The 13,172-nt window shown below is 52.1% G+C and overlaps 1 protein-coding gene across 3 annotated transcripts in view; it reads right to left on the bottom strand.

Annotated features, from left to right (window-relative positions):
- Positions 1-13,172, bottom strand: part of TRIP10 (thyroid hormone receptor interactor 10) — a 70,534-nt gene that overhangs the window by 32,054 nt on the left and 25,308 nt on the right. For 2 of the 3 annotated variants that reach the window (XM_050925677.1, XM_050925679.1), the window contains exon 2: positions 352-467. In XM_050925677.1, the coding sequence (XP_050781634.1) occupies positions 352-467 (116 nt within the window). Of the gene's footprint in view, positions 1-351; positions 468-782; positions 801-13,172 lie in introns of those variants that run through there. The other variant, XM_050925678.1, reaches the window with a different exon arrangement.

The raw sequence follows: 13,172 nt of genomic DNA, 5'->3' as shown, positions 1-13,172 counted from the left end.
AGGCTCCAGCCCAAGCATTGACGCTGAAAATATTTAGCCCCACATCTCGAGTCAGCCGACTGCGGGAGTTTTACTGTAGTGTAGACATGCCCAGAGAGAGGAAACTGTTTCCTCCAAAAGGTACTGAGGGAGGAGCTGAAGAGAAAGAACCCAGGAGTATTGAAACCTGGCTCCTGCCTCTAACCACTGGACCCCACTCCTCTCCCACAGCTGGGAATAGAACCCATGATTCCTGGGACCCAGCTCCCAGCTCTAACCATTAGACCCCATTCTCCTCCAAATGAAGGGAATGAGACCCAGGAATCCTGTGCCTTAAGCAGCCATTCTGGCCTTTGTCTCCTGCCCTCCTACCTGAGCTGCTTGGCGTAGGCCTGCTCGATTTCTGTTCGCTCCTTCACAAACTTCACGTACTTCTCCATCAGATCCAGCCCCCACTGGGTGTGACGCTCTATTTCGTCAAACTGGTCCTGGGGGAAAAAGGGGATAAAGAGGTGGGAGGTGTCACCGGCACAGCTGGAAACAATACAGCATCCTTCCTACGTGCCCAACCACTCACTCTGCTCACGCCCCCGACAGCTGTGGGCTCAAATCCCAGCATTCCCCACCCCACCCCTCGCAGAACCCTGGGTTCAATCCCCAGCTTAGCCAACCCGCACCCTTGGTGACCCCCCAAACATGAGGCTCGATCTCCTGTTGTCCCACAAATGCCCCCAGCCCCATCCACTAATCTCAGACCATCACCCACCTCCTCAGTACATATTATTTATATTACAGGCACTCACCCCCTATGGTCTCTCCTGCAAGCAAGCCCCCTACAGATAGGGCACCAGGAAGACACAATGGTAGGAGTCCCTAGTGCTTCCCCCCATACATCCTCCCCCCACTCCCACCCCTCTCTACATCTCTGCCATATCCCCACACCCTCTCCCGCAGATCCCCATGCTCCCCCAGATCACCAGCCCACACCCCACCCCTCCTCCTCCCAGATCCCCATTGATCCCAGCTCCCCTACATCCCCACACCTTTCACTCCAGATCCTCGTTATCTCTAATCCCCAACTGCCCCCCCCACCCCAGGATCCCCAATCCAGATTTCTGCCCTCCCTGATCCCTGGCCCACACTCAGAGGCTGGGAAAGGAGCCCAAGTGCAGCAGCTCGACTGCTGCAGGCAGTGGAGGAAGAGCCTGCGTTCCCGTGGGCCCTCCCTCCCCACCCAGGCTCACCCCGCTGGCCAGCAGCCAGGCCCATTCAGACCTCGGAGGAGAAAGACGCCAGGGCCGGGGGGCATTTATAAACCCAGACACACAATGCGGCCTTGTTTACGAGAGCAGCTTTTGCCAGGGCTCAGGCAGGTTTCACATGGAGACCAGATTCCTCTGCCCAATGGCTCATCTGGGCAAGGGGAAATCCTTGGCACTGGATAAGCGCCTTTCCCACCCCGATCCCAGAGTCACCCACCAACCTGGCTGCAGCCCAGTCAAAATGCATCCTCGCTCCCCGCCTGGCCTCCAGACCCTGTCACAATGCCAGTCATCCATTCCCAGCCTCCTCTGCCCCTTCTCCATGCAACCTTGGCACCACGGGTGAAACCCTCCCCGCTGCAGCTCCTGCAGGTTGGCACAGCCTCACAGGCATTGTCTGCAATGGAATTTAAGCCACAGGTGCCCCTGTGCAAACAGGTACACCCCTCCTCGCCCACCCCAACCTGGTGCAAAAGGCTGCACTGTTGCTAACCCTCATTTCAAAATCCCAGGGCGGGCAAGGACCCGGTTTCGGCATCAGTTGAGGCATCAGAGTTATATTAGTAGTAAGACAAAGTTAACTCAACCCAGATACCCAGTAGTATGAAAAAGACAAAACCCTCATGCTCCAGAGCCAGGGGTCAGGAGGAAAACATCCCCATGGGGTGGGGGGAACCTGCCTCTAACTACCACCCACAGAATTTCTTACACCATCCTCTGAAGCACTGGATGCTGGCCCTGTCAGAAGTGGGATACCGGACTAGACGGGCTCCCTGCTCTGATCCAGTGTGGCAATTCATACGAAGCTACATTCCCTGGCTTACGCCTCTTCATGTCTCTCTCCATTGCTCTGTGATATGATGGCAGTGCCTAGAGGCTCAAACCACTGAGCCAGGTGCTGCAGAGACAGTCCCTGCCCTGAAGACACAGGCAGAACGAGAACTGCCGGCGTTGCATATTAACTATTATAAAAGGAGTATCTGGAAGGATATAAAACCTCAGGCTTAAAGCAATCGCTGTTAGGAATTAGCACAAGACCTTTACAGGAGCTTAAATTAGGAGACCCATGGGTGTGAACTAACATTGCACACTCTAAGGCCAGAAGGAACCACTATGATCTAATGAGCATAACCTCCTGCGTAGCGCAGACCAGGATGAAATAGACCCAGAAAATGTGGGAGAGGAACATAGCATCTGGGGCACGATTTTCAGAAACAATTAGTGATTTGAGTCCCAGCTGGGGCCCCACCTTAACTCTGCATTGGCTCGGGTGCAGTTCTGGGGACCCCGATCCTAGGAAGGCAGGTGCTTAGAATTCTGACCCACGTCTCTTTAAGGAGCCTCAGATCATGCACTTGGTGGCTTCTCCAATCACTGGAAGCCTTTTAGAAAGAGAAACCCGGGCTTGATTTCAAGGTACGTTCTCTAGCTCAACTACCAGAGATGGGCTGGAGGCAGGAAGCTCTGGGTTATAAAGGAGGTTGGGTTCAGCGAGTGTTTCTCAGTCCTTTCAGCCTGGCAGCTCCTTATTCAATATCAAACGTTTCCACGGCAAAGATTCACTGCTGGGTTCTTGGCATAAAGCCAGCCTCCGACGCACAGCTTACAACACATTGTGCTTTTGGGCTGCCAAAGTCATCCCATGAGGCTAGGTGCCTCGCTCCCCCACAGGAGCTGGCACTGGGAGTCATTTCCCTCTCCCACGGAGAAGAGCACACTTACCCTGCTGTCCCAACACTCAGCAGGACAGCTCTCCCCTGCTCCCAGCGTTACACAAATAAAGAGACCAGACCGGGACTCAGGAGACCTTAGCTCAATTCCCAGTTCTGTCACACTCCACATGACATCAAGAAACTCTTTGTCTATTTCGTTATTGCCATAGCGTCTCAAAACTCCAGTCACAGACCAGGGCTCCACTGTGCCAGGCGCTGCACAAACAGAATACAAAAGATGGCCTCATCCCCAAGGTTCTTACAATCCACAAAGAAAACAAAAGATATGGATATGGATATGGACAGACCATACTCATCCTTCCTTAGCACAAGGAAACAGAAATATTGGTCAGCCTGATTGGCCGTGTCTCTCTGTGCGTGTTTGTGCAGTATCCAGTTGTCTTGGTGCAACTCTAACAAATAACACGGAAAGATTTTATTCAAAATATTAGGTGCAAGCTTCCAAGCAAAAATAAAGGTGGAGAAGAGACATTTAAGACCCAGCCCATCAGCGAGGAGAGCTCAGCAAACAGGTAGGAGCAGGGAGGAAGGAAAAGTCATGACATTGACTAGAAATAAAGTGAAACGGACTCATTTTAGGCCCGGATCTCTCTCAAGAAGATTTGCTCTGGTGCAACTAGATCAATAGGGGCTACGGGAGTGCAAAGCAAGAGGATATTTAGAGAAAACGAAGCCACTTTTTAAACCCACATCCTACATTTGGCTGCTGTCTCTGGCATACTAAATCCAATCCACCTTGCATGAAGGAGAAAGATCAGTACTAAGAGGTATTTGAAATACTTTGCAAAGCACTTAACAAGCTCCTTCCATCAAAGGCTCTAAGCTCCTTGGAAACTTTGCCATAAGTGTCCCAACAATTTGTTCAGTAGGGAGAGATCCATGTGTAAGATTGAGGGGGCTGACCCAGAAGAAGGAAGTGAACTTGCCTTAGGGGAAGTTCTGTTGCCTGTTATACAAGAGGTCAGACTAGATGATCTCAATGTTCCCTTCTGACCTTGGTGTCTATGAATCTATAGTTAGTGAAGGCCCAGAGAGCGGAAGTGGCAGAGCTAGGGGGGTGGAAATAACTCAGGAGTCTTGCACTTCCACCCCAAAATCATCATTCTCCCCGCCCCCGATTAAATGAGGATTAACGAGAGACAGGCTGAGATTTCATGCCTGTACCCTTTGAAGCTTAAATAATGGAGCATTCTCCCTAGCTGAGTTGTCAGAGAGGAAGGCTGGCACAGTGGTTAGGGCACTAGTCAGCTCTTGGGAGATCCAGGTGCAAGACCCTGCTCTTCCACAGAGACCTTGGGAGAGTCACTTAGCTTCTCTGTGCCTCAGGTCTCTAAAAAGGAGATACCCTCATGAGGCAGCACATCACTAATGGGAGGATAGACATTGTGAGGTGCGCAACTAGTAGCGATGATGGGGGCCAGAGATGTGCCATAGATGGTTCGGGTTTCAGAGGGGTAGCCATGTTAGTCTGTATCAGGAATCCTTGTGCCACCTTAGAGACTAACACATTTATTTGGGCATAAGCTTTCGTGGACTAGAACCCACTTCATCAGATTCATGAAGTGAAAAATACAGGAGCAGGTACAAATACATGAAAGGATGGGGGTTGCTTTACCCAGTGTGTGATCAGTCTAATGAGATACCTGCTCCCGCATTTTTCACTCCATGCATCTGATGAAATGGGTTCTAGCCCACAAAAGCTTATGCCCAAATAAATGTATTCGTCTTTAAAGGTGCCACACGGACTCCTCGTCGTTTTTATAGATGGTTCAGTTTGCAGAGTCCTGACAGGTTGGGACTAGAATAGTCAATTCCTGGAGTCAGGGCACATCTTCACTAGAAAACAAGGCAGCATCAGAACACAATCTTGGAGTCACCTTAACAAGCATAATGTTAAACCACTATTTTGCAGATCGTGTAGACAGGGGCAAGCCGGGTTTAACTTCCCGTCAGCTGGTCGGGATGGAACAGGAAAGCTAACTCCAACCAGCTGACGAGATGTTGAACCCAGCTTGCGCCCGTCCACACAGGAGTGTTTTAGAGTCATGTTAACTACCATGACTTTGAGGTTACATTCTAACACTGCCCGGGGAACCATGAGGACATGCACCACCACGCTGTTCAGAGCAGGGGAAAAGGTGACTCACGTTGCTTAAAGAATTTAAGGCCCCCATAAAAAGAAACTTCAGTAATCTAATCACCTCTGTAACTCCCCTCCCCCCAAATGCAGCAAGGAGAGCAGAGCCAGCAGCAGATGGGAAAGCAGGACTGCCTGCGACAGAATGGGGTGTGGTTTTAGGGGCCTCACCTTGCATAGGTCAGAGCAGGCTGGGAATGGGGCCACTCAGATAACAGACAACATGCCTAGCACCTGAAGGATCTCAAATGCTGCTGGATGTTCTGCAAAGCATCCCTGGGAGGGATTTTAAAAAGTCTGTAGAAGTGAAGAAACTGAGGCACAGAAGGGACTGCCACGTGATCATATAGCAAGTTACTGGGAGAGAGAGGAAAAGAACCCAGGAGTCCTGACTTTCCACTAGACTCCACCCCATGCTCTAGCCACTGGACTCCACTCCCTCCCCAATGCTAGGGATAGAACCCAGGAGTCCAGGCACCTAAGACCCTGTTCTAACCATTACACCAAAGTCCATCCCACAGATGGACACAGAACAAAGTTCAGATGCGCACTCCCTCTCAGAGCCAGGAATAGAACCCAAGAGACCCGACTCCTAGCCTGCCTTGCACTAGTCATTCGACCCCACTCCATCTCTGGTGGTAATTGTTATGCAGCGCTGAGGGGCATGATCTGTTACAGACGGCTATCAGCTAAGGGGAAGCGTTCGCAATCAGCATTACAGGGGAAGTTGAAGGAGATTTACCCAAGATAAAGTCGTTATACAGTCTACACAGGCAATGTTAAAGCTCTGCCACGAATGTGGCTTGTGTGGTTGCAGCAGAGCACTGGAGAGAGGAAAAAAAACAACCCACCTCCACGAGGGGAGAAGCTCCCAGCACTGGGGCACTGTCTACACCGGTGCTTGGTGTAGCTGACCCTTGCTGCACTGACCCCTGCTGCACTCGGGGGGGGTGGGGGGTGTGTTTTCTCACACCCCAAGCAAGAAAGTTGCAGCGCTGGAAAGTGCCAGTGTAGACAAGCCCTTAGTTTCTCCCGTAGTGAGCACAGAAAAAAAAAATTTTTTTAAATAGACATTTGGCACAGGATTGTCAGAACCCAGGAGTCCTGGCTCCCAACCCCTCCACTGCTCGAACCACTAGACCCTACTCCCCTCCCAGAACCAGGTATAGAACCCAGGAGTCCTGGCTCCCAGCCACACCTTGATCTCACTCCCCACTTTCTGAATACAATCCAGGTATCAACTCCCCATCTTCACTGCTTTGTTCAGAGCACATTCCCCACTCCTAAAGCTGGGAATAGAACCCAGGAGTCCCAGACCCCCACACCGCCTTCTTGTAGGCTGTCCTTCCCGAAGGAACCAGGCAGGCACCCCTCTAGGGTGACCAGATAGCAAATGTGAAAAATCAAGACGGGGGTGGGGGGCAATTGGTTCCTCTACAAGAAAAAAGCCCTGAATATCGGGATTGTCCCTATAAAATCGGGACATCTGGTCACCCTACACCCCTCCCCCTTCCCCAGTAACAGCTAGCCCACTTTCGAGTGGACTCGGCCTGTTCGCCGTCAGATTGGGGCCCTGAAGCGCTCTCTCAGCACCGCTCACAGGCTTCCTCAGCCGGCACCAAGCACAACTCAGCAGCTCCCCTGCATTCCTGCCGCGCGTCGCAGTTGATTGTAATTAGATGCCAATGAGCTACATGCCAGGTTAGATCAGTCTGGGGGTGGAGGCACCCGAGTGTGACGGCAAAGGCAGCTTTATCACCCAGCATAAAAATCCACAGGACCCTGGTTCTCAGTTACCTTGACCTTAACGGACTGTCCCTCTGCACCATAAAAAGGCCTTACTTAAGGCAGCAAATCTTCCCCATGCAAGGGGCACCTCCAGCAAAGTGGAGCTGGCACCTGGGTTCAGTCAGCGCACTATGTACTGGGCACTACACGGTGCCTATTCTCTGCTCCCACTGGCCGTGGCCTTTGCTCCAGGTCCAATCCACGTAGGGTGACCAGATGTCCCGATTTTACAGAGACAGTCCTGATATTCGGGGCTTTTTCTTATATAGGCACCTACTACGCCCCCAACCCCTGTACTGATTCTTCACACTTTCTATCTGGCCACCCTACATCCACAGCAGCACAAGCTATTACATTTCAGGCTGGGGCTGGCAGAGCAGCTAGGATTCAATTTCCTTGTGTTACGCAGGGTCGTGAAGGACTCCAAAGAACTCAGATTCTAAGGCCACCCTCCTCAAGTCTGACTTGGTACAACACAGGCCGTGAGACTTGCCTGGATTCCTTCCTCTTTGAACTAAAGCAGGATCTCTTAGAAACGCATCCAATCCGGATTTAAAAAACTCATCAGCAATGGAGAATTCACCACAGCTGTTGGCAAGTTGCTCCCATGGACAGAAGTTTGTCATATTTCTACCCTGAATTTGTCCAGCTTCAACTTTCAGCCATTGGGTCACATTAGACCTTTCCCTGCTAGATTGAGGTGCCCTCTATCATCAAGTTTCTGTTCCTCTTGTAGGTACTTATAGATCAAGTCACCCCTTAACCTTCTCTTTGTTAATCTAAATAAATGGAGTTCCCCGAGGCCCTATTTGCCAATCCTTCAGTCATTCTCATGACTCTTCTCTGACCCCTCTCCAATTTCTCGACATCCTTCTTGAACAGTGAGCACCAGAACTGGAAACAGTATTTCAGCAGCAGTCGCGCCACTGCCAAATTCAGAGGTAATATAACCTCTCTGCACCAGATTCCCAATTACACATCCCAGGATAGCATCACCCATTTTGGCCACAGCACCACAGGATCAGCTGATTATCCACCATAACCCGCTAATCTTTTTCAGTTACTGCTTCTCAGGAGCAAGTCCCCCATCCTGTAAGTATGGCCGACATCCTTTGCTCCTAGTTAGTTTCCCATCACGTTAGTCTGACAGATCTATTTGACATAAACTCATTTGATTAGCATTAGTTACCTATCTTATTTCTTTATTGAGTCCCATATCAGCTATTCCATTATTTTGCCTGGGATCGACATCAGGCTGACAGGCCTATACTGTATCTAAGTCTTCAAGATAGACCCTTTCTTCGAGTCTTATAGATCTTCCACAATGTTCAAAGAGTTATTGAGAGGGGACAATGCTAATGGTTCCAGGAGCTCCTCGCCCAGCTCTTTTATAACTCTTGGGTGCAAAAATACTCAAGGAAGGTTGACTTTGCACAGAATCTAGTGCAACAGGGTTCTGGTCCATGCCTGGGGCTTCTAGCACTACTGTACCTGTGGCTCTTCTATGGTGCCTTCTATCCATAACCTCAAAGCAGTTTACATTCTCCCTTCCTTCCTTCCTCCCTCCCATTTCACAGATAGGGAAACCGAGGGACAGAGACACAAGCCCAAGGTCTCACACAGAGAGCAGAGCCGGGAACAGAACCCAAGTCACCTGCCTCCCAGACTGGTGCCCGATCTGCAGACCAGACCTAGAAGCATGGCACAGCGTTCCATGTCGTTCAGGGCCTGATCCCAGCTCTATTAGCATGGGAGGGCAGAGAATGATGTCAGAGTGCCAGGACTGCCCTCCCTTCACCCTCCAATAAGCCCTCCAGCAACTGAGATGTGGGTGCAGTCATATCTTTTACTGGACCAACTTCTACGCATGAAAGAGAAGCTCTCAAGTTAACATGCAAGCCACTAAAGGTATGTCTACACTGCAGTTAGACGCCAGCCGACTCGAGCCGGAGCCCAGGCTCTAGGATCCTGCGAGAAGGGAGGGTCCCAGAGCTCTGGCCTGGGGTGCAAACATCTACCCTGCAATTAAACAGCCCCTTAACCTGAGCCCAAGTCAGCTGGCAGGGGCCAGCCCAGGTTTTTAACTGCAGCGTGAAACAAACAACGTGCCAGATGCTGCTCTAATTTACGATGCTGTAAAACACCATGGCAGGCGAGAGGAGTCACTCCGGATCTACACTGGCACAGCAGGACGTGGCCTGAAGCCTAGTTCCTGGATTGGAGCCTCCTTCCAGTGCAGCGGACCTCACATGACCTCCTGCAGCCATTCCAGATGCCTGGCTCTATGGCTCTGGCTGAGCCTTTCCCCAGGAAGGAGGGTTAGGATCTAAGCTGCCAACTATTTATCCTAGGGACTCTCACTCCAGCTAAGTCCGCCCCACCCAGGAAACAATGACCACAGGCAGAGTTAACTCCTTGAGTGCCAGAGCCATGTCCCCCTTGATAGACCCCATCATGACAGTGGCACTGATCCCTGCAGATGGGCTGAGATCAGCCCAGATTTCCGCCCTCCCTCCATTATCTGATGAGAGAGAGATGGCAGCAGATTGGGTTGGATGACAGAGGCTTCCCAGTGGCCCAGCTTTCAGGCATCCGTGCCTCAAACCAAGAGCAACATAAAGCACATCAGGAAATCTGGCTCAGGGCAGGGGCCTGGCATGTTTATCAGAACAGAGCAGCCCAGCTGGGAGCTAAGGCGAAAGACACCAATGGATGAAAGACCCTAGATGATCAGTCTTGTTACTGACTCAAATGACCAGCCCATAAAGTGTGTGCAATGGGCTCCTACAAAACTTCTGAGACTCCTTTTAAAGTTCGCTGGGGGGCGGGAGGGGGTGTCTTTTTCATTTACTTCCTGGCTTCCAAGAAACTTAGCAGAGATTGTCACATTCACATGACTCCAGAAGCCTCTGGCTTTAAGAAAAAAGCAGCCACCAAATGGTAACGAGAGAGGCAGCAACAGGTGGCGAAAGAGGGCAAGTTCCCTTTAATGCAGAACTCTCACCCAACTCGTGACACCTACTTACATAGAACAAGCCTCCATCCTTCCCGGGGGAGGAAGGGGAGGTGAGAGGGTCAGAGCAAAGGACGTCCTCTGCTGTGCGTTTCCCCAACCCAACTGGGGAGTGTCCCAAGTGACTTATTTCCAGCAAGAGGCCAGGATCTTGTTCTCACTTTTCTCTGGCCCTTGGTACTCAGCCAAGACTCAGTTCCAGGTTACACACTAAGGTAAGGCCTTTACTAAAGCAACTAGTGAGATCGGGCCCCCATTGTGCTCGGTGCTACATGGACAGTCCCAGCCCTGGAAGTCCTGAGAGGTGAAGGACTTGCCCCAGGTCACACCAGGTGGCAGAGCGAGGTCTCCTGATTACCAGTCTAGTGTCCTACTCCTGGACCACCCTAAGCTCTGTGGAAGGAAGCTGATCCTCCCTGCACAGACCCCTTTGAGCTAAAGGAGTAACTCCACTAGCAGGCAGCAGCAGGAGGCTGTTATCTTTCAGTAGGCTGGCCATCAGAGGGATACACGGGTGCGTGCATTAATACCACCTAGCTCTTATATACAGCACAGGTTCATCCATAGATCTCAAAACACCTGGTGCAAGTATCATTACCCCTACATTATAGGTAGGGAAACTGAGGCACGACAAGGGGAATGACTTGCCCAAGTGGGCCAGTGGCAGAACCAGGAAGAGAACTCACACCTCCCAAGTCCTAGTCCAGTGCTCTGTCCCCTAGGACATACTGCTCCTTGCTTAGCCAAGCTGGTTAGTTCTTTTAACCTCTGATCCCCTGCATCCAACAGGATGCAGCCTCATGTCCCTAGTTGCAATGCTAGGTCTGCAGTCAGGACAGAGCCATGCTATAGAGACACATCACAGCTTCCCTGACACAGTGTGAATTTTAAGGGTGGTTCACAGTTAAGTACCAGGCCTGCAGGACAGGAATGATGGATTCTTCTCTCCTGGAAGCGCCTTCAATCAATGGCCAAGACATCCTCACAAAGGATGGAGTTAGGAGCTCAGCTTTTGCTTCATCAAGAACTATCCAGCCCCAAACTCCTGTCCCCGGTGGGCACTGGGCCAGGATGGGTTTACCAAGAGACAGCATTCTCCTGCCTGGTGGTCCCGGTTTGGAGTCAGGATTTGGAGGGGGATGTTCCTCAAGGTACACGGCACACTCTGAATGGGAGCCACATGAGTGCAAGAGACCCACCATTGAAGAGGACAGAGAAACAGAATCAATGTGTCTTATATGGCCCCTGTTGACTGTTCTGACCCAGCCGCCCTGTGGGAAACACGACGCGTAAAGGTAGGCAGGCTCCTTGCTTTACAGCCCCAGCGAGTTCATCAATCAGATGCCAAAGCCGGACACTACAAACCCACCTGGCCTTTGCTACGGAGTGACACTGACGCCACCAGTTTTGAAACAGGCTCTGAGGTGAGATATGCTGCTGAGGATAGACAGAGGCCTCCCTGAGCCAGGAAGCTGGGCCAGGAAAGCGGAGGCTGGCTCGCTCAGATCAGCCGACGTTTGGCTGTAAGAGACAGAGACTTGCTCTCCGGCCACAATCCTCCCAGAGCACCGACCCTCCGAGGGTTGTGATGGGAGGAAATGCCAATCCGCCCGCTGACTTCGGTGTCTTTCAGGGAGATGGGGGAGGAATGCAATCAGGGAGGTTTGTTGCAGAAGCCGTTTCCAGAGTCCAAAAGAAAAGCTACCAGCAGGAAGACAAGGCCTGAAGGTGGATGGAGAAGGGCCGCAGGTCGAGGGTGATGGAGCTGATCAGACAAGGCCCACTCGCCTTGCAGTGGAAACACCGAGGTTCTCTCGGCCAGCTCTAGAGAACCGCTGGAGACATGCTGATGACAGGGATTTCCTGGGGCGCTGTGCTGCAGGGAGCAGGGCGCTCTCCCTTCACATTCAGCGAGGATCTCAATGCAGAGCTAGGGGGCAGGGTGGGTGCTCGCTAGGGGCAGCTCTCCCCTCGCAATCCATGCTGGCCCCAGTGCTCCACTAGGAGGCACTGTGCTGCAGGGGGCTCAGTAGGGGGTGCCCTCCCCTCACAGTCGGTGCTGACTCAGCAAAGATCCCAGGGCAGCTTTTCCAGAGCAGGGGCTTTCACCCAAACATCTTGGCCAGATCCCAGGGTGGGTCGAGTGTCATTACTGGAGCAGCCTCAGCTGGCTAATGATGAGTTATAGATCTGGCTTGAAATGCAGCCGGCCTCAGGCCTGGGAGGGAGAGCGCATCCCCCTCCAGAACTGGAATCTGACCTGCAGCATCACTGACCCCCAAGTCCTGTGCTCAGATCACTCCCCTCCAGGACATTCTTCACTTCCCGAATGGAGTTGATACCAAACAGTCACATGCCCCACTCCAAAGCCAGCTACATCTCAGTGCCAGGTGAACGATCCCCATACAAACAGCTGCCATGCACCACCCCAGAGGCAACTGCATCCCAATGCTGGGAGCAAGAAGACGACGGTTCCGTGGTTCGGGCATTAATATGGGACTCAAAAGACCTGCCACAGACTTCGTGTGACCTTGGGCATATTGCTTATCTCCATTTTACGGCTGGGGAATTAATACCACTGCCTTCTCTCAAAAGGTGTGTGTGAAAGGCACTGCCTAGGAATAGGGCATTCAAAATTGTGAGGCCCTATGGTAATGAGAGCCATATCAGATAGAGAACAGTCCGTGCTCCACCCCAGAGCCTGCTGCATCTCTGTGCCGGGCAAATGCACAATTCTCACGCCCCACCCCAGAGGAGGCAGCCTCTCGGGGTGGCCTTAGTGATCCCTGTGTAGCACTTTGGTCCCTTCAAATCCATCATGACCCTAGTACAGAGGCGAATTAGTGAGCTGTGGGGCCCTGCGCCAGAGCAAGTGGGTGCCCCTCCCCACCCCTTCTGGCTGCAGTCCTTCCCACCCCCCAGCGCTCCTGAAGTGGACTGCGGTCAGGGCCCGAAGGCATCCCTCACTCCCTGCTAGTAACACCAGGCATGCAGAGTGGGGCAAGCCCCCGTGCCCCAACCCTGCTCCCCACCAGGAGTGCTGGGCAGGCAGAGCAGGTTGGGGTGTGGGGGCTCCCATTTTTCTAGGGGGCCCCCCCAGTTGGCAGGGGCCTGTGCCCACAGGCCCTGTTGGCTAAGTGGCTAATCTGCCACTGCTCTTACAAATTACTCTCACCATTAGAAACATTCGCCTTTTTTCCAATCTGAATTTGTCTAGCTTCAACCTCCAGCCATTGGACCATATTACACCTTACACAACG

The sequence above is a fragment of the Gopherus flavomarginatus genome, chromosome 16 (genome assembly GCF_025201925.1).
Source record: "Gopherus flavomarginatus isolate rGopFla2 chromosome 16, rGopFla2.mat.asm, whole genome shotgun sequence".
NCBI lineage: Eukaryota > Metazoa > Chordata > Testudines > Testudinidae > Gopherus > Gopherus flavomarginatus.
The sequence above is the reverse complement of the archived record's forward strand: the minus strand, read 5'-3'. Positions and strand labels throughout refer to the sequence as shown.